The sequence below is a fragment of the Xenopus tropicalis genome, chromosome 1, assembly GCF_000004195.4.
Source record: "Xenopus tropicalis strain Nigerian chromosome 1, UCB_Xtro_10.0, whole genome shotgun sequence".
NCBI classification, from domain to species: Eukaryota; Metazoa; Chordata; class Amphibia; order Anura; family Pipidae; genus Xenopus; species Xenopus tropicalis.
The window spans coordinates 166,405,536-166,427,773 of NC_030677.2; the positions used below are offsets into that span (position 1 = coordinate 166,405,536).

Below are 22,238 nucleotides of genomic sequence, written 5' to 3' on the forward strand. Positions count from 1 at the left end.
CTGGAAAAAAGGAGAAAAGGCACAGGTTACATAGCAGATAACTAGTAGATAAGCCCCATATAACGGGGGTTTATCTGTTATCTGCTAAGTAACCTGTGCCTTTTCTCCTTTGAATGGCTGCCCCCATGGCTACACAGCAGCTTACTTATATAAACTATAGTAGTCTTTCTGAGGCAAACACACCAGTTGTAGCAATGCAGGGCAGCAGTACATTATATTGTTATTACTTTTATACACTTTCATTTTTTGGTGTTACTGTTCCTTTAAAGCACTTAGTTTTTCAGTTCTAAAGAGGCTTTTATAGGTTCAACACATGAACAAGCCCCAGCTAAGTCAGCCATGTCAACCACTATGCACCATCTTAAAGACTTTCTTCATTCCTTGTTATTGGTTTCCTGAATATTTTGTTGACGTTTGGGTGGCTTAGCCTAAAGAAAAGAAGCAACATATATATCATATTAGTTATCAATATAATGGTTCCCTTGTTTTAAAAAAGTAAAGGATAATTACATCACAATAAATTTTTGGGAAAAAGCTGGGGTACATATAAATGAAGTGCAGATTTAGTCCTAGATTTAGGAAATACATATTTGCATGCACTGAGCAATCCCATATTTGTATGTGTGAAGCAATTTTGGCAAGCTCAGTCATATTTTCATTATAGTTTACTTTTGTTTAATTTGTATATAAGTGTACCCACAGTCCCCTTTGTAATCAAGAGGTGGCCATGCAGAGGTGTCCTGCAGCTGTAGAGTTGCTTTGTCTTTCTTATATAAATACTTTCACTCAGTTAAATCTGCTACATGGGACTGTCAGTTAGAGAATCCTTTTAAGAATATTTTAAGTTCATACAATCCTATAACACAACTATTAAACAGGAAGTTAAAGGAGAAGGAAAGTCATTTTGGCATTTTACTGCCAATAGATTTTGCCTCCTAGAACGCTATATTTATTCTGCTGAAAGCATTGCCATACCTGTGTAAAGAGCACTAGAAGCTTTCTTTGTTTGCTTAAGATAGCAGCTGCCATTTTAAGTAGCTTCCTGTTTGCAGTCTAGGGGTTATAGCTCAGATCACACATTCCTAAGGGAGGGGGGAGGGAGTCCTTAGCATTTTTGTGGGGGGGGGGGAGCAGACTATGGCCACAGGAATTAAGGATTTTTCTCAGAGTGGAAGTCAGACATCTGAACATCATGTTAAAAAAAAAGAAGAAAGAGAAGTCAGTGCAGCGTTTCTGTGAGTGCTTATGGCTGTATTTACATAGACCTTTCTGATAAAGCTTACTGAGTTTTTATCTTTCCTTCCCCTTTAAAATCCAGCACTTTAAGGGGGCCGTTTAACAACCGTCAGATTTTTTTCTTATTCTGATTCAGATTTTTTAGCTAAAATTCGCAGAAAAAAAGTTGCGACATTGCAGAGATTTACTGTGTGTCAAAACAGCTAACAATTTGAATCCAATAATTCCCCACAGGATCCTTCTTTTGCTTTGCAAAAAGGTTTTGGATTTTTGACTCTGAAAAAGTTGTAGTTTTCATGCAACAAGTTAAAAAATATGGAATTTTCACAACTTTTCTGCCACTTTTCTCCCACACAGACTTTATTTCAGACTTTTTAGTAAATGTAAGATTTGTGGAAACGAGTTTATTTTAATTTTAAAATAAAAAAAAGAAACATTAGAGTTTTAATAAATCTGCCCCTTTACAATAGTTCTGAAATCCATATGCCACCTACCTCTTCATATTTACAGCTCCGGTAGAAACTGGCTTTTTTATCCAAGTATAATAAAATCAGGTCACACAGAAATGTTGCCTGTGGGAAAAATAGTTAACAGTTTCAAAATACTTTTATGAACACCAAAAGCTGCATTTTATTATTTTGTATGCAAGCTTATTGATCGCCATGTGTGTGGCCACAGCTCACTTTATGGTATTTTAATCCAGTCAGATCTTACATGTTGCTTAATACCACTTAATACACACATTGGCCACACAGTGAGCTGATCATGCAATTTGTGAACCAAACTATAGGATATTAATACTTTTGCCATAGTATGGCTACTGCAATTACTGAGAGATGCAGATACATCATGGAAGGGTACCTACTGTATTACTATTTTATTAGCCAGAGGAAAAGGAACCTATATTCAGCATTGTCTTGACCAACTTCATGGGGCTGTGAGGTTATGGATTGTAACTAGGGATGCTCCAGGATTCGGTTCAGGGTTTGGCCCAGATTCTGCCTTTTTCAGCAGGATTCGGATTCGGCTGAATCCAAGTGCCTGGCCGAACCGAATCCAAATGCTTAACATCATGTCACTTTCTGTCAAATGAATACGGAGGTTGAACATTTTAACCGTGTGCTCAGCACATGGTTCTCTTTAACCCTCCCATAGTCTCGAATTCAGTTTGGTATTTGCCCAAATCTTTCATGAAGGATTTGGGGTTCGTCCGAATCCAAAAACTGTAGATTTGGTGCATCCCTAATTGTAACAAATTTTGTGTATGCATTTAAAGTTCATTTGATTACTTTGAATGCAAATCCATTCAGCATATATACTTACATTTACAATATGAACCCAATATAAGAAAAATTGATTACTTACTGCCCCAAGAAATGCACAACCAGTGCCGAGACTGACAGCGGTTGGGACCAGCCCAAATTTTCTTGCCTAGATAAAGAACTTAGAATTAGGCACATCTCAGTACCTGTGCATAACCTTTAGTTATATCAAACAGGTTTACCTTCAAACTGCCTCTGCATATTTTAAGGGACGATTAAAGAGAGATTTGACTACAACCAAGCATTCCTAAACTAATTTTTAAAAAGCAGAATTTTGTATTCTGACCTGAACTGTTTTGTGCACACATGGCCAGGCTTCGTCACGTACAAAACGGCATAAAATTGACACAATTTTTTATGCATTGTTTCTTCTGCCAGAATTTATGTAAAATAATGACGTAAAATCTGGCGTTTGAACGGCGAACTTCTCCATTTATTTTACACAGATTTCAGTTTTTTGGCGAATTTCATTTTGCACAGCATAATAAATAGGCCCCTAAGGGTCATTTACAGTGATCATGGAAAAAAGTGCAAGAGCACTAAGGGGCTATTTTAGAGAATTTATAGAAGCAACACAATGGCAAGATAATAAAAAGCGGTTATTTTGAAAAGCGAAAATTTTAGAAAGAGGTTATCCCTTTTAAAAACAACTATACATGCAGTTTTAATGATTAATTTTATTAACTATACAAATAATTAAAGAGCACTTCACAGTGAATATCCTTCTATTCATTTCCTACCATAATGTTTTTTAGAGAGACTTACTTCACCAGTTACTGAAATATCAAACCGGAAGCCATAGAGCTTGAGAAGGTCTCGATACTCCTTTCTTTCTTGGTCCCAATAGTATGTGGCAGTTCTACTTGTATGGATATGTTAAGTAAGTGGAACAGGATAAAAAGAATGTGAGGCAACACTTCTATCTACAAAGCCATAAAATGTACAATTCAGCTCAATATAGGTTTTTTTATTTGGTCCAAAAATAGCATTGCTTTGGATTCTGTAAATAAATGAGATAAGAAATTTCATTTTCAGATCATGTTAGGCAGGGCTGTCCAACCTGCAACCATAAAGCAGCTGTTTATGGGTTCTGGTATGCTGATATGGTGACAATAATTGCTTATTTTGGGAGGGCGGGGGGGTGACAACAGTTTAGATATTTTAGGGTCCACAAATAGAAACTTAATCAGAGGGCAACTACCTACACTGTGACACATTAAAATATTCTAGCATATTGTTATGCCAAGTAGTGGTATAAACATTAGTGTGAAGATGCCCAGATTTAGGGAGCAGTTTGGCTAATTATGACCACACTGCCAGGCTTCTAAGGGTAAAGACACACAGAGCTACTTAGTAGCAGCTATTTTTTCACGACTTCTAAACTCCAGAAAACACCCTGCCATAGACAATGAGAATTGCCTCTGCTAAAACACACGTAGAGACAATTCTCAGTAAATGATCAGCACTGTCTATATTAGTAGCCACGACAAGTAGCTGCTACTAGTAGCTCTGGGTGCCTTTACCCTAAGGCAAATGGAAGAGCAACTTTGACAGATAATCTTGTGATCCTTGTGGATCAAGTATCACCTGTCCTGATTAAAAACGATTGTAGCTGGTAAAAATAGGTGCCTCAACTTTACTTCCTGCTGTTCTTATCATTTAAGTGGTCAAACCAAATAGAGCAATAGAGAAGTTGCCACACAAGTGTATGGTACTCGTACCACTTTCCAAAAACTTTTATTGACACTTCTTGTAATGCAACTCAAAGGTCTGATTAAAAAGGTATTCACAGCAAACTTGAACATTTCCAGCTAAATAAGTAAACCCGTAATGAGTCGTCGTTCAAAGTAGAAACTGTATTTGGCCCAGCATTTACAAAGAGTCACCTGAAGTTGTTTTTTGTGTCTTGAAGTCTAAAGGAATACTGAGGTAGACACTCAGCCGCGGGGTGATCTAAATCACATTTCCACTCTATGCGAGCTGCAACAACTCCACCCTAAAATAACCCAAAGAATCAATACATTAAAGGGGAATTACACCCATAAATTTATACAGTTTTTGCATAATGAAAGGAAATAATTCTAAAGATTTTTAAAATTTAGTTATCTGTAAATTTACTAGTGCTTTACTGTGAAGCAGCAAGAGGAAGGGTGCAGCTATAATTTTTTTTTTTTTTTTTGAGGAGGGATGTTCTTTCCCCCCCCCTACATTTTTACCCATATGCTTGACAATAGGCAAGGCAGGCAACCTAGAACGGTGGACAATACAGAATTCCTATGCACTAAAAAAAACTAATAAGATATAATTTTCAACAGGGCTTCACTTGCCCTTTTAAAAGCTCAGCAGCACTTGTTTTCTTTCAGGTTGCTTAAGTAACAATTTCACAATGTGACACACAAGAACTGTTCTCATTAAAGGTTTACAGAGTTCATCTCAAGTCCTTGACTTGTATCAAAGGAACTCTTCTAATACTTTAAATTTGCAATAGGGGATACATTATTCTGCGTATAGTTCTCTCATTGTCTAAACCCATTAACACTGTTCCATCAAATTTTTGCTTTTATGACTTTTACCATAATAGACAGGTCCTCAAAGCTCCATCCAGCTTGTGTTACAATCTCTTGAATTTGGAATACTGGACAGTATGGGCTGGAGAATGGATTGTACCTGCAGTTCTTAAAATATGTCTCGTCGGATGTGTCCAGGGTATTGGCGCTTTGAACAGAATTTTAGAAAGGATTAATTGTATATTTTGGATTTACTAGTCTGGAAAGTTAAACCATAGTTCTATTACATTTTTGTTATGCCCCCACATGAGATATTCTTATTATTGTTATAGCACTGAGCTCCCCCTCAACATAATGCTCGCTAGAGGCATTTTCTGGCCAAAAGAACAATAAATGATATTAATAAATATTATGAATGTAACAAACTTTACACCTGTTATTACATTAACACCATCATCTTTGATAAATGAAAACAGAAACAAACAACCAGGTACCCTGCCTCCGTCCAGATTACCTTTTCACTCTTTTTTATGATCTTTGCATAAAGATGGTCTTTATATGCCTTCAAGTCATTTATACAGGCATATAATAATCATAACATGGAAACTGTTGTGGGATCTCTAAATCATGTCCAGTGGCACTAGCCCCCATATCTTATAAAAAAATACAAAGTTTGCCCTGGAGCAGTAACTCATAGCAGCCAATGTTTGCTTTTGAACAGGTGATCTGTAAATGCTACCTGCTGATTGGTGTAGAAGTGTTATATTACAAAACCCCCCTATATGTCTAAGCTGATCTTATGGTATGAAATTCTTGCAAGGTAACTGGCCAACCTATGTGATATTCATTTACTTCTAAAAAACTTTTGAAAGCATTTTTTTTTCCTTTTTTCTTTCTTATAACTAAAATCTAACTCGCTTTAATGACACATTTCTGTATAATGCCTGATAAAGATCCCAACAGAGATCAAAATGTTTAACAATAAACCTCTAGCAACATATTAGTTATTAGTCCTGTGTATACAGCTGGATAATTCTCTGTTCACCGTGCACCTAAACAATTACTAAGGAAATTAGTTTAAAATCTGAACAATACTTACCGCGAGAAGTTAAACTTACTGAAGTGTATAACATTTTTAATAAAAAGAGTGAAATTTTCTGCTTCATTTAAACGGGGTTTCCTAAAAAAAATGTAAAAAAGATTAAATAAGTTGGTGAAATAATGTTCAAGGACTTGCTTGTATCTCATAATGATAACATTTATATATATTTTATTTATATTGCACTGATTTAACATGGAGCAAGCTGAAGGTAAAAAAGGAAGAAATCATGACTCCAGACAAAAATAAATAGAATTGTGTCGGTATTACTAATAAAAGACTTGGCAGGACTTTTACCAGTAAAAACTAAAAATGTTTAATGTAGTACTGCTCTGCCATATCCTGCAATATGCTGTGATTTTTAAAGATTTCCAAACTTGGGGCTAGAGGGGCCCAAAGGGAGCCCTGCCCAAATGCCAGTTAGGGTTAAATTTGACGCTAAATGTTTATTTCCAGTCTTGAATATCTCAGGGACTATAGAAGAAATACTGATAAGACCATATTTTTATACATGGAGGCCCAACAAATGCTGGATGACAAATGGGGTTCTAAATTAAAAAAGCCTAAAGACCTCAGTGTTAAGCCAATTTAATTTTTTAAACACAATGACAAAATGCTGGATTTTTTATGGAATTGGGAGAGGTATTTGCAGCACAGCCAGTATAACAGATATCAACAAATAAATACAACTCTCCAATGTTTGTGTGACATTTTTAGTAAAACTCCCCTTGAAGGACCAGCTTTTGTTCAATGCCCAATTTAACTGATAATAAGGTTACAGATACAGGTAAATATGCCATTCATCAGACATTCAGTAATAGTTCCAAAAATATATATAGCGTGAGATAAAGCAACAATAATAATAATGCATTTATAAAGAGTGAATGTATACTGTATGACTTGGGTATATAACATGCATTCAAAGTGGTTACTTTCTGCAAAGACATGGTAACAAGAGACACATTAGGTAGTCTAACTGGGGCAGCGTTAGTAAGTCTTAAAGGCATGGAAACAAATAGGGAATAAGAAAAGAGGTATGATAATTGTCAGTAGAAAGTGATGAAGAGACGATGTATGTATTAGATGGACATTGTAATTTGATTCTGAAAGCCAATGAGTATAGTTTGCATATTATTCTGAATGCTAGTGGCAGTGATTGGCAGAAGTGGTGGCAAAGGCCGAGCAGTTGAGTTGTACCAACAGCATTCACAATGGATTGGAAAGAGACTCTGTGAAGTCAAGACATCAGAATAAATTGGAAAGGGACAGCACATGCAATAGTATATTAGTGTCATATTATTTAGGGATTCGATGTATTTACCATTTAAAGACTGTTAGGCGCCTATTAATTATGCTTTGTAAAATTAAATTCAATGTGTGTTTTATTTTACGCCATCTGAACACCAGATTTGCCCTTATTTCAGGCAGAAGTCAATCTATGAAAAAAACGCATTAAAAAAGTATGCCTTTTTCCCACCCCCTTGCAATGGGTTGACACACTTAAATACCTGGGTATCAAAATACGAAAGGAACTGAGCGACTTTATTCCCAACAATCTAGATCCCATTCTTAAAACCATGAAGGAGAAACTGCTGATATGGGCTAACCTCCCCCTGTCTATCTGGGGCAGGATCAATCTGCTAAAGATGATATTCCTTCCTAAATTTCTCTATATTTTCCATAACTCACCTATTTTCATTCCGTCCAAATTTTTCACCTCTCTAGACAAAGCTCAGACTGCTTTCCTGTGGGCCAATAAACCCCCCAGATTCTCCAGAGCCAAACTTAGAGCACCAATTGCAGAAGGCGGCCTAGGCCTCCCACACTGGCAATTTTACTTTCTAGCCGCACAGGTTTACTACGTACAATGGTGGTTCTCTCCCGATCTTATCAACCCTAATGTCCCACTACAGGCAACAGCTAGCTCAATGGAATCGTTAAAATATATCCCATTTCGCAAATTATCAGATATCCAAACTAACCACCCAGTTATTGTGACACCCTACAGAGCATGGCAAAAGGCTCTAAGCTTATACAAACTGAAGCCTCCAATCCTATCCCCGGGTCTCCCATTGTGGGGAAACTCCTATCTGCCTAATTTCCAACAAATTGCCCCATACCGAGTGTGGCCACACTGGGGCATGCGTACACTGGGAGATGTGACCAATGCTGGGGCCCTGTTACCTAGGAACCAGATCAGACACACAGACACAGGAGAGCTTCTACCCTGGTTCTCATATTTACAATTCCAACAGGCCTTCCGACACCAATTCCAAAGAACTATAGTCCCCTTTGTGCTCACTAGACTTGAATCTACCCTCCGAAATCCCTCCTCCAAAAAGCTGATCACCACACTATATTCCCTGCTCCTCTCCACCCTCCAGTCTCCCTTCCATACAGCCCAAAAAGCCTGGCACCAAGACATACCAGACCTAAACAGTGAAGATTGGGAGGAAGCGACAGATAGGGCCTATGACTATCTGATCTCCACAAGAGACAGATTAATCCAGTTCAAAATTATACATAAACTCCATCTGACCCCATTACGACTATATCGAATGGGAATCCGTGACTCGTCTCAGTGCCCCAAATGTAATGCCCCAGAGGCCAATTACTTTCACCTAATGTGGTCATGCCCACAAATAAATCACTTCTGGAACCAGGTCCTAGACCACATCCAAAACACAACATCTCTACCTAAAATAATCAACCCCAAGGTTTGCCTGCTTGGCATTGTAGATGACACTATTCCCACAATAGCACCACGCATCCTCTATAGAACACTGCTGTTTTATGCCAGGAAAACCATCCTCTCTCAATGGATGGCACACTCTCCCCCAACAATTGCTCACTGGCTCAATTTACTAAAAACCCTCCTGCCGTTGATACAACTCACCTACATAGCAAGAGGATGCCCTCAAAAGTATGACAAGGTATGGGGAACATGGGCTGAAACAATGGAATGATGTCGCAGGGTCACCCTAGGAAACCTGAACCCCCACCGGCAATCCCAACTCTTCCCTCCTGTAATAGGAGATTGAACACTATTCCGAGTAGGACATCACTGATTATCTAACCTAATGTAACACTGTATCCTGGCATGTAAAGAACGCGTCTGTAGAACCAATGTCAATGTTTTAAGATGTTTTATGTTGTTCTATGTTATAAATGCATAAATAAACACCTTTGAAAAAAGTATGCCTTTTTATGCAGTGACGTAGGGTGATGTGTGTTAAATTTTGTCGCTGTTATTTTCACAGCATAATAAATCTGCCCCTTAGACTCTATGATAAATCCCAAAGGACCAGGTTGGAGGAGTTGTTAGTAGTAACATAAATATTAAAAACACAGAGGATATTAGATGAGAAAAATAGCACAATTTCCTTATAGATATGATACATTTGTAGTGCTGCTGGAATATTTAAGCCTCCAACAAAAAGACAAAATCTTGATACCTCAGTAGTGATTCATTTTCAACGGGGCACCATCCAAAAATCTCACAAGTGGAATGTGTATTGTTGAACAGAACACATTTTCCAGTTTTTATACCTGTAAAATATACATTAAGACTCAAGTTCACTAGTCGGTTAAACCTACAAGCTCTTGATTAATGATTAAGCACAGCATGATATTCAACAAAATCTAATTTAGAAATACTATCTAATGACGAAATACATAACATTTGCAAAGAAAAGGAGAAAATAGTTATTTTTTGGATTGTTGATGCCAATCTGATGACATTATGTTAAAAGCAAACATCTTATTTGTTGCTATGGGTTACTGCTACTGGGCAAACTTATTTTTATTACATATGGGGGCTAATCTCAGGAAAACAGACACTGTTTTCTAGTCTGTCCAGAAAAGTCCACTGTATGATAACAAGACAAGAGGAAGGAAGTCTCAACTCAGCATTTCTCAAACAGTACAGTCAAGAAGGATGGAAAAAGGAAGGCTTACTAATATTATTCAATATATTACTGTTTTATATCCTTTAAGAATATAGAGTATTGCTAGTGAGTTACCTTGTATGCAAGATTACTACCACTATAAAAACTGGGAGAAGAAGTTTTGAAAACTGAAACATAGAATATGGTGACAAGTTTTAAGGATAGAGCTTATTATTATTATTATTATTATTATAGCATTTTACCATTTCCATTTACAACTGGTTCTCCAGCAACACAGTCCAAGTTTTCACTACATCTGCCATCTAAATTGATTGGGTTCTATTAGAAAAAAAAAGAAAATGTATGTCTGTGGTACTGTAGGAACATGATCACATCATGCATAGTATCCAAGGCTATTGTAATGCTAAAATCTACAGTTAATATTGATGTTAGTATATACAGTTTATGTATGTGAGTGTATCGATTGGTAAGTATAGGTTTTGTGTCCTGGTTTTTCTTGAAAGGGTTGAACTTGATGGACTCTGGTCTTTTTTCAACCCTATGTAACAAACAAAGAACTGGTTACCCAGATGAGCTCTCCCATTGTCTTTGAATGGGGGGCAATTGTTTTTGCTCTATCTGTGGAGAGCTAAAATGCTTAGGTGAAAGAAAACTATTCTTGTCCACCATTATCCTAAATTGTTACTGATATGTTCCCACTAGTGAAATCACCCTCAGTCAAACAACATCTTTGCTCCTATCAGTCACCTAGATGAAAAATCCAGGTGGAGAGAGCAGAGTCAGAAGGGGCAGCTCAGCCCTGTCCTTACCTTACCTTACCTTGCCAGAGGGGCTGCTGTAAGATGCCATAGACAGTCACTATTGGGCTGGTGGGGGCTCTTTGGGCCTCTGTGTACTTAAAATGCCAGGGCCCATTTTGAATCCCAGTCCAGACCTGGTCCTTATTACTTGCCTCCTTCCTACCTTGTGCCTCCGTCTGCCTCTCACTAATTCAGCTCTAACTAACGCAGTAAACGTCTCAGATGCTATTATCCCACTGCTACTATAGGCACCATCTCTCCCTACTATACCTGCTATCCCACAGCCACAGTCCCTTTCCAGAGGCTATTATCCCACTGCTACTATAGGCACCATCTCTCCCTACTATACCTGCTATCCCACAGCCCCAGTCCCTTCCCAGAGGCTATTATCCCCCCACTGCTACTATAGGCACCATCTCTCCCTACTATACCTGCTATGCCACAGCCCCAGTCCCTTCCCAGAAGCTATTATCCCCCCACTGCTACTATAGGCACCATCTCTCCCTACTATACCTGCTATCCCACAGCCACAGTCTCTTCCCAGAGGCTATTATCCCACTACTACTATAGGCACCATCTCTCCCTACTATACCTGCTATCCCACAGCCCCAGTCCCTTCCCAGAGGCTATTATCCCACTACTACTATAGGCACCATCTCTCCCTACTATACCTGCTATCCCACAGCCCCAGTCCCTTCCCAGAGGCTATTATCCCACTACTACTATAGGCACCATCTCTCCCTACTATACCTGCTATCCCACAGCCACAGTCCCTTCCCAGAGGCTATTATCCCACTACTACTATAGGCACCATCTCTCCCTACTATACCTGCTATCTCACAACCACAGTCCCTTCCCAGAGGCTATTATCCCCCCACTGCTACTATAGGCACAATCTCTCTACTATACTTGCTATCCCACAGCCACAGTCCCTTCCCAGAGGCTATTATCCCACTGCTACTATAGGCACCATCTCTCCCTACTATACTTTCTATCCCACAGCCACATTCCCTTTCCAGAGGCTATTATCCCCCTACTACTATAGGTACACTCTCTACTATACTTGCTATCCCACAGCCACAGTCCCTTCCCAGAGGCTATTATATTATCCCCACTGCTACTATAGGCACCATCTCTCCCTACTATACCTGCTATCCCACAGCCACAGTCCCTTCCCAGAGGCTATTATCCCACTGCTACTATAGGCACCATCTCTCCCTACTATACCTGCTATCCCACAGCCACAGTCCCTTCCCAGAGGCTATTATCCCCACTGCTACTATAGGCACCATCTCTCCCTACTATACCTGCTATCCCACAGCCACACCCCCTTCCCAGAGGCCATTTGCTCATTGCTGTTGCTACTGAGTGGAGGTGCTCTGTGGAGTTGTGACTTTCTCCCAGGCCCAGCTGGGTCTGGGGGTTAGTTTTGTGGGTACTTTTTCTTTGTGTTTTACGTTTTTCCCTACTCAATGGGGAAGAAGGCGAAACCATTTAGCCGGGTAGTTGAGACCCGTTTGAGAAGCAGCAGGAAGGCCACTGAGTCCAACATCATAGTGACAGTGGAGCGCACTGCAGAAGGCAATGTTTCCTGCTCTGATAAAGGAAAGGAAAAGAAAAGCAAAAGCTGTTCCCAAAGCGGCATGGAGGACCTGGACGCCGGTGTTGGAGTAACTGCAGGGAGCTGCGGAGCTACAACAGAGGCAGACCAGGAGGTGAGAGGAGAGTCTAATGGCTGCAAAATGGCTGCTGGCAGTGAGGGGCATGGAAGCCATATGGCAATGGTGGTTGCAGAAAGTGTTCTGATCAACCAGGAGATGGCTGCTGCCAATGGGGAACATGGAAGCCGTGTGGCCCTGGAGGTTGCAGAGAGCGCTCTGAGCGACCAGGAAATGGCTGCTGCCTGTGAGGTGCATGGAAGCCGTGTGGCCCTGGAGAGTGAGCAGGTAATGGCTGCCGGCCCCCTGGGGAAGTGCACAAAGGTACTGAGACTGTTATACAGTATGACACCATTATTAATGCTTTGAAAGAGCTGCGGTGTTTGGAGGAAAAACAAAGTAAGTTAAACAGAGACATTGACAGACTGATAAAGAGTGAGGATTCGCTGAAAGGAGAGAGGAGAACTCGGTTTATCAGAGAGGTGACTTTCCTCAATAAGGAGCTGGAAGACACTGAGACTTACATTAAAGACATTCTGGCTGTTATAGAGCCATGGAAGGAGCTGTATGGCAACAAGCAGATGAAAGAAGGCAATGTGAGGGGTGAGGGCTGAGGTGCAGATGATTGCAGGTAATGCAATGTGTGTGAGTGAGGGGGCTGGGGCAGCTGAGGTGCAAGTGGCTGAGAGTGGTGCAGCTGAGGTGCAGGTGATTGCAGGTAATGCAACGTGTGTGACTGAGGGGGGAGGGGAAGGAAAAAATGTTGTTTATTCTGCTGGGGAAAGCAATGTGCAAGGGGGTACTGAGAGTGTTGCTGGGGCTGCGGGGGGCAGTGTTTGGGAGGGAAGGAGATTCTTTGCACGTGAGCAGGATGAGGAGTTTGATGATGAGTTTGATAAGAGGAAGAATGTTGTGAAAATTAAGTGGGAGAAAGAGAGGGAGGATTTCCCGGGGCGCAGGTTTGTGGGCAGAAACATCATTAAACAGTTGCTGGGTTTTACCCCACAGGACGTTTATGCCTTGCTGAGTGTCACAGACACAGAGTTTGATTTAAGCTATAAGCTATCCCAAGGGTTAGAGGAGTTCTGGAGGCGGTACCATCTGAGTAAAGAGGCCAAGGAGTGGGAGGGGTTTAGGGTAATCCCTGTGTCCAAACCCGAAACCAAACTGGTCACCATTATCATGAAGAGAGAGACAGTGCATGAGCAGGACATCCTCATATGGCTCCGGCGCCAGTGCACTGTCCTATCCCCCCTGGAGCCCGTGTTTGATGAGGAGGGATTCTGGGTAGGGGGGTATAAAGTCCAAGTAAAATTGCATGTGGATCAGAATGTTCAGAAACATCTCCCAAATTCTTTTTTCATTGGGAAAGCAAGGGGTGTCTGTTTCTATGTGGGCCAGCCCAGGCTATGCTATAAATGTGGGTCCAACAGGCATTATGCTGTAAAGTGTAACATACAGAAATGTGCTTTGTGTGGGGAGACTGGGCACCCAAGCAAGGAGTGTGTAAAGGCCATAAAGTGTAACCTGTGTATGCAATCCGGCCATGCTTATAGGGCCTGCCCCGACGCCTGGCGGAACATTAGGAAGGCTTGTCCCAATCTGGAAAAAGTAATGAGTACCCCAATGCCAGGGGAGAACTTGCCCCAGACTGAGGGAAGGGGGGAGGAGAGGGCAGGTGGGGGAAAAGAGACAGACAGGGGGCGCCCAACAGAGGTGAGAGGGAAGGGGAGAGAGAACAAACAGGCAAAGGTACAGGCAGTGGTACAGGCAGCCCAAGAGGAGGGAGGTGGAGGGGATGGTTGGATAGTGGTGGGCAGCAAATCTAATAAAGCTAAGGAGGCTCAGTGCCCAGGTGTAATTACCCTCCCAACTGGAAATAGGTTTGTTTTGCCAGGAGGGAAGTCATGGGGGGATTTAGCAGAGGAACAGGTAGAGTTGGAGAGAATGGAGGAGGAGGAGGAGAGGGAGAAAAGGAAAAGTCTCTCATCTGATATCATCTCCAGCAGGAAGAAGAGCAAAAGAGAAGGGGCTTTTCAGTCTCAGGGGGCAGAAAAGGAGTCACTGGAGGAAGGGGAGTTGGGGGAGCAAGATGTGATGGAGAGTCAGGGGGCAGGTGTGCGGGTACAGGTTAAACGGTCTGCTGGGAAATGTTTGGACAATTTTCAAAAAAAGAAACATAAAGATGCCTCTTGATATGTGTTTTATAATGATCTGTAAAAAATAAGATGCTTTGGAGGGAGGGAGGTATGCTTTGTTTTTTGATGTGATATTGATTTATATGTATTTTTTTTTTTTGCTTGATTGAAATGTAATTATTGTTTAATTGTATTTGTTTAATATATTTTAATAAAATTCTCTCCCTACTATACCTGCTATCCTACAGCCACAGTCCCTCCCCAGAGGCTATTATCCCACTGCTACTATAGGCACCATGCCTCCCTACTATACCTGCTATCCCACAGCCACAGTCCCTTCCCAGAGGCTATTATCCCACTGCTACTATAGGCACCATCTCTCCCTACTATACCTGCTATCCCACAGCCACAGTCCCTTCCCAGAGGCTATTATCCCACTGCTACTATAGGCACCATCTCTCCCTACTATACCTGCTATCCCACAGCCACAGTCCCTTCTCAGAGGTACATATTCCCACTGTTAAGAGGAACAATCCTTACTGCTAGTGGCAACACTAAAGGAACAGTAAATGTGCAATTTTAATACCAAAATTAAACATGTGCTCATACCGTGTTTGTGAAATATTGTAGGTATTGTATATCACTAAAGAACATCAGAAATATATTCCTTTTCAATTTACAGGTTGTATGTTATAGGTTTCCAGTGTTGTTCATTGAATGCTTCTGTTTAGAACTTATTTTCTAGTGTAGGCCTAACCACTAGTGTATCATATTATTTTTGCAATAACTACTGCTGGTAAACACATGAGCTCATCTGACTTGAAATACTATCTATATACAGACAGCACCCAACTTGTTTACACACAGTTGACCTCTCACCTTGAAAGCAGTCACTCATATCAGATAGTTTTTAGAACATGTCTTAGTATGTTGCTTAGGTGACTAAAACAGTCATTGTATACTCTGCTACATACAAAAAAAGTATGTAAAAAATTGTGTGCACAGAATATTTTGTATGCATTCAACTCTTGCTCAGATCTATATGCACACAACCATTTTGGTTTCATGCAACCTACTAGATTCAGTGTTTCATTTTCCGTAAAATGACACTTAGGGACACAATTATTAAAAATCAGTAAAGTTAGCTTTGATACAAAATTGTGAATGATCTTTACCACAACTTTTGCAGAGATTTTCTTTGTATGTATAAAAAAAAATCACAAATTACATCATCCTGATTGTGTCAAGGCATTCAGTCGGTTTTCCTTTCCCATTTTTGTAAATTTTTTGAAGTTATTTTTCTCATATGTACAGGAGGAATTGGGTACTCTGGCCAGTGGGGTATGACATCAACATTATTTATTAAGCACAAGTATAGCAGTTTTACTCTGTGTGCCTGCTAACTGCTTGACATGGCTGAATTGGATGTAGACTTTTAGTGAGTACCTGGTTATTTAGATTAAAAGATTTTGATCGGGCGCCTGATCAAAATCTGCCTTCAGCGCTGAATCGGCAGAAAGAGGTAGAAATCCTATTGTTCCTACCTCCTTATCTGGCGTTTCAGCCCTGAAGGTTAGTGGCCGAAACGATGGTCGCACGAAAGATCGGAAATCGCCACGTGTGTGGCCACCATTACAGTGCTGCTCTTTGCTCCAACCCACTCACTGCACTGTGTGCACAAAACTGCCATTAAGCTAAACAGGCATATATATCTAACTTATATACCCAGATGAAAGAGAAGATATGTTGTGTCCTTACCTCAGGACAAGTCCTTTGAACTTGACCAGTTGTTGCAATGAAATTTGTAACTAAAAATAGAACATTTTCTCCCTGTAAATAATATCCAAAAGAAATGATAACTAATATAATCATGTAACATTATTTAAAACCATTACTATTAAAATAAAAAAGGCTTTAATGTAAGGGCCCTTACAGACGATGGTTATTACCTGTGCTTCCCTGCACTGGATCTTTCATGTGTTCCAGTTCAGGGGAACACAGGGTAAAATGCAGGCCTGTATTTCCTATGTGACCATACTCATTTGGGCGCAGGCAAGTGCTAAACCCAGGTGGAGCACAACTTGAAACACAGGTAAAACTGCTCATCTGTTTTTGTCCTAACATCTGTTGGGATTGTCTAGGGCCAATTATTTATTATTAAGTGCTGATCAGTTGCTACTGCGTACTATATTTAGATTTCCCTATGATTATAACAACTATTATTGTCCAAATGAACCTGCGATGGTTTAACAAAATCAGCCACGTCCCAAATCTTCTCTTGGGAATTTCTGAAATTCTTGGTGATCGAGACTCCCTTCAGTTTTGTTATAATGGAGACATAAGGATCCGAGTCAGTATCTTGATATCCTTTCTTTGTAAGAAAAACCCACCTGTTTCAAAGATAAAAATGAAAACCTATAATTGTACTTTCCCAGCATGCTGTCTTGAGGCACAAATATTACATAATTTACGTTACATAAAGTTCTAAGCAACTTTCCAGGTTTTAATTTGTATCGCTCCTGAATGATAAGTCACCCTGTCTCTTTCTAGAGACAGCTAAAATTCTTTCTGGTTGTTGGCCAGACAAACTGACCATAAGGCCTCAGTTTAATTGTTGTTTTTTATTTATTTTCGTTTCATTAAGGCTTTACCCAATTAATATTCCATTCTAACTTTCATTCTGCTGTCTTGTTTCTGCAATAATGAATCCCTAACAACCAGTTACTTTTTCCAATCCAAAGCATGAAATCTGTAAAGAAAAAAACACAAGACATCAAATAGGGTCCTCCCACTACTGTCACCTAACAATAATATCCTATTGTAACTGTGAAACATTTTCTAAGAAATGTTTGTCTGTATTTGTTAACTGTTTGGTATTCTTATTGTATCCCTTTATTCTGTGAAATGATGGCACAATATAAATAATAATATTAAAGGGGTGGCTCAAACTTTAGTATGTTATAGAATGGCCAGTTCTAAGCAACTGTTCAACTGGTCTTCATTATTTATAGTGTTTTTTAACTATTTGTCTTCTTATTCTAGGTCTTTGCAGCTTTCAAATGGGGGCCACTGACCCCAGCAGCCAAAAAAATATTACTTTTTACAACTTTTTTTTCTTTTAAGGTCTTCTCCTATTCATATACCAGCCTCTTATTCAAACCACTTCCTGGTTGCTATGGTAATTTGGACTCTAGCAACCAGATATCTGCTAAAACTCCAAAATGTAGAGTTGCTGAACAAAAAGTAAAAATACAAATAATAAAAAATAAAGACCAATTGCAAATTGTCTCAGAATATTACTCTCTACATCATACTAAAGTTAACTCAAAGGTGAACAACCCTTTAAAAGCTAAGGACTCATTTCAAATATTCTTAGAATACTACTGTCTACACCACACTAAGGGGGCCATTTACTAACAGTCTAATTTTTTCTTTTCCGATTGGAAGATATTTACTGTGCAACAAAACTGTGACAATTCCGAATCGAAAAAAACGCCATCTAAAATTTGTCAAGATCGTGTAGAAGTTAATGACAGATGTCCCTTCCCTTTCCTGGAAGATCTTTCTTTGCTTCGAAAGAGGATTTTTGACACTGGCTTTTGTGCAAAAAATTGCATTTACTGTGCGACAAGTTGAAAAATTCAAAGTTTTTGCAACTTTTTACAATTTAGATTATGAATAAATGTCAGACATTCGTGGAATTAGTTTATTCAAATTTTTTTAATAAATTTGAAAATTTTGAGTTTTAGTAAATCTGCTTCCAAAAGTTAATTTAAAATAAACTACCTTTCTAAGAATAATATTTAGTATATTATCAGAGAAGTAGCCGCTGCCCTCATCTAATTGTTTGGGCAACTCCTGTACCAAATTGGCTTCAGCTGAGCAATGTCAGATCTGCCTGTATGTTCATTCAGTCAAATGTGCACATGTGCAGATGTGTGCCTAACTATAATATCGATTTTTGTTTTTTTGTGAAAGCTATGTTTATATTAGAAGACAGGTAAACACATATTAGGGGTAATTTATAACTGTATGTGCAGTGAGTGCAATCACCATGTTTTTTCCCACAATACAGCAGTTTTTCCCAAAATGCCAGTGTTGTTGCAGTCCCCAGGAGAGTTGCGACTTGTGCATTGTGGTCAACGTGGTAAGATTAGTGCAATTATGCTCACACTGAAAAACGGCAGCAATTGAGCTGAAACTTTAGTTTATTTGTCATAGTTTTCAGCATTCATCATGTGAGTGATGTATGTGCCCTTTTATTTCAGTGCACCTGTGGGAATTTATGTAGGGTGCTGTTGGAACCCTGGAGCTGCAGCAGTTTCAGTGTTTCCCAGTGTCAGTAGGTGGAACTACACTAGAACAGGATTTAGGAAGGACTTAGTATTGCCGAGCGCAATTATATGGAAGTTCAAAGAGGGCCCATTGGTACAACTACCTTTAACAAATGGGATTTTTAAAAATATAGTGTGGGGAAATTGCTAGTGTGCTAGTGGTTATGACTCCTATTGTCTTAACAAGGCCTTTATTGAAATTTAAAATATGCACACACTCAAACACCACCATTCATCTAACTGTTTTTGAGGAAAAGACTTGTTTTTGGTTAAAAGTCAAATTGTGCCACATATGTAATAAAAGTTTGCCCAGTAGCAGTAACCCACAGCAACCAATAAGATGTTTGCTTTTAAAAAGGTGACTAGTAAATTCTACCTGCTGATTGGTTACTATGGCTTACTGCACCCAGAAAACTTAATGCCTTTTATTACATGAGACCCTAAACCTGTCAGTAAACTCCCATTAATTAAACCAGAACTGCACTTGCTATGCCTCAGCACAACCAGATAGATGTAATATTGCTTCCATATGACTAGTGCATCAAGATCAAGCCTTAATAGGACCTCTCTTAATATATAAACAATATTCTTAAAATACACTTCTACACAATTTACACAACCAAGTATTCATTATCTTGCATTATGTTTATATAAATCCTCAATAGATTAAAAAACAATAGACCTAAATATATACCACTATAGCAAATGTAATTCTAATTCTCCTATCAAAAATGTTTCACTGCAAACCATGCACATGTCTAGTAGAGAGCATTCAAGGAAACATGACTTGCAATAATTAAATATGGCTATGCTGATCATATGGTCTCCCCACTCACCCAATTGTGTAGCATAAAATGGCAAGATGAAGAAAACGATATAATACTCCGACCTTTCTGTTTTTAGTCACCACATATTTCTCTGTTTTGTAATCTAGAAGAGCAGGGTGTGCTTGTGCGCAGCCAGCATCCATTACTGTGCTAGCGTATGCAGTGACTGGGCTATCTGATCTCTTTATACTACGTTAACTCTTTATTGATCAGAGGCAGCTAACATCTTTAGATGGATAAAGGATTTCCACCAAAAGGTCTGGAAGTTCTGATAAAGGCAAATGTATTGATAACACACGTGGATCACTTATATACCCTTGCAGTTTCATTTCATTTTGGAAAAAAAAAAAAAAAGCTTCCTCTGTGAAAATTCCCAATACAATTGTAGTGGAAACATTTCTCTAGAGAATCGATGCCATAAAGAAATTATATAAAGTATGTGAGATTTAAGCATGGAGGAGGTGACATAAATATTGAGATGTAAAAGTAATTGTTCTATCTTTACAATGGCATTTCGCCAGCATTTCTCATGACATAAATTCTCGTGCTCTGGCGAATATTCCCTAGAGAAATTTCACCTGGGGAAAAGATGCGAATCTTCACCAGAACAAAGAGAATTTTCAACAATGCAAAGTTTATTCCCAAAATTTGCCGTAGCCTCCTTTTAGTAAACTGGCCGTGTTGTGGTGAAAATATTCCAAATTTAAGTTTTACCCTTCAGTTAATATGTGCACTTTTCCTTTCAGCATGTAAATAGCCATGCTTCTGGAATCTACTAAAACACAGCACCTAACAAAATGAAAAGCACAAATCATCATCACAAATCAAGCGAATCATCAAGCAGAAAATGAGATGATTCACAATGCCTTTTTTACAGTTTCTAATGTATATATTTGCAATTTCATCCGCCACAAACAATTATTACAGATCTGTCAAGTCTCCTGGATTAATTGGGAGTTTCACGAAAATCCTGTCCACCCCTCAGTCGCCCAATAGCTTTTAATAGGCACAGTGAACATTCCATGATGTCACGTGGATTGTGCAAATACGCAATGACCTCAAACACCACACGCACACAGGATATCGGTGATGTGCTCTGTGCACAAGTCCCCCAGAAGGCATTTTCCAGGGGTTCATAGCTCTGCTATTAGTAAAAAACACTGTTTTTTTTAACATATAAGGATTTGTAGGTGGCACCAAAACTGGTGTGGGGGGGGGGGGGGAATTAATGGCTTTTGGGGGCATAGTGAATTATCGGCCCTGGGTGGTGGCCTTGCAGAAACTGCCAGCAGCAATATATTGACCAACATTACTGAGTAAGCAATGCAAGTTGTACTAATGAAGGGTCCACTGTGATCCTCTCAGGCAAAGGAGGGCATTAAACTTGTAATATGTCACTTTCTTCACTCACAGAAACCTCATTTGGGTTGGGTCCAGTCTTGAAAAGTAGTTAAAAAACACAAGTACCTTCAAAAATACCTACAAGGCACTAAAACTCTCCTACCATGAATATTTCTATTAGCTGTGAATAGTCCTTTAGACATTTTCAGTGTAGGATGCTCCTTTATAATGAATTGTCATATTAGAGCTTCCAAGAAATAAGATTTGAATAAAACCAGTGCAGTGTGGCGCCTATAGGGTTACTTCTTGCTCCTGAATGGCTCACACTACACCGCACATCGGTATTTAAAGCTGTTCCCTTTCCCACCCATCACCACTAGAAAGGCATTCACCCAGCTGCTCACCCTTTCCATAGCAAATGGACGTCCCCATAGCAACTCTCTAGACAGACGATGACAAAATATCAATACTCTGCTGTCCCTACAGGGTTAAAATTATTTTTCCCGTCTGTATCACACGACACCACAAAGCTGTTTTTATAGCTGCTCCCTTCCCCACCCATCACCACTAGTAGGCTTTCTCCCTACTCCTCACATTTTCCATAGCAAATTATAACGGCAGTAACAACTAAGGAACAGTTTGCTTAAAAAAAAAACCACAGCTTCCCGCCCATAGTTACGGTAGAACTAATTTAAAGCTTATGGGGTTTGGCCAGACACCCTTAGTAACCGATACCATCACTTCCTGTCCCTTGTCGCTTCAAATATGACAACGTGAGCGACAGGAGCATTAGCCAATCCAGTGACACTCCCACTCCCCATGACGTGTAACAGACAGCTAACTCTTGCTTTCAAGTGAATGTTGTCAGAAAAATTGTACTTGTGCTCCCTTTCTAATTTTGTAAAAAATTTTTTATATAAATCCCATCAAAACTACTCTACTTACTGTAGTGCCCATGCTAAAGATACAACCTAATCTGGGCATGGTTTAGAATTCAATTACCTTGTGCTGAAGAAGGATTGTGGGAGTTGTAGTTTTGAAGCAGATCCTGAAAAACATGCCTATTCT

The 22,238-nt window shown here is 39.6% G+C and overlaps 1 protein-coding gene across 2 annotated transcripts; it reads right to left on the reverse strand.

Moving 5' to 3' along the window:
* Window positions 1–208: 208 nt before the first annotated feature.
* On the reverse strand, window positions 209–21,023 carry p2rx6 (purinergic receptor P2X 6). Of its 2 annotated transcripts, none has more exons than XM_031892880.1 (12): window positions 19,839–21,023; window positions 16,905–17,058; window positions 16,427–16,498; window positions 10,315–10,390; window positions 9,620–9,713; window positions 6,165–6,245; window positions 5,132–5,273; window positions 4,445–4,554; window positions 3,324–3,420; window positions 2,602–2,667; window positions 1,731–1,808; window positions 209–428 (listed from the first exon to the last, which is right to left on the reverse strand). In XM_031892880.1, exons 1-12 carry the CDS (start codon window positions 19,970–19,972, stop codon window positions 375–377), a joined length of 1,158 nt encoding a protein of 385 aa, XP_031748740.1. In that variant the 5' UTR covers window positions 19,973–21,023; the 3' UTR covers window positions 209–374. The 2 variants fall into 2 exon arrangements, with proteins under 2 accessions (XP_031748740.1, XP_012824166.1); XM_012968712.3 differs by having other exon boundaries at window positions 210–428; window positions 3,324–3,417; window positions 19,839–21,021.
* Window positions 21,024–22,238: the final 1,215 nt, after the last annotated feature.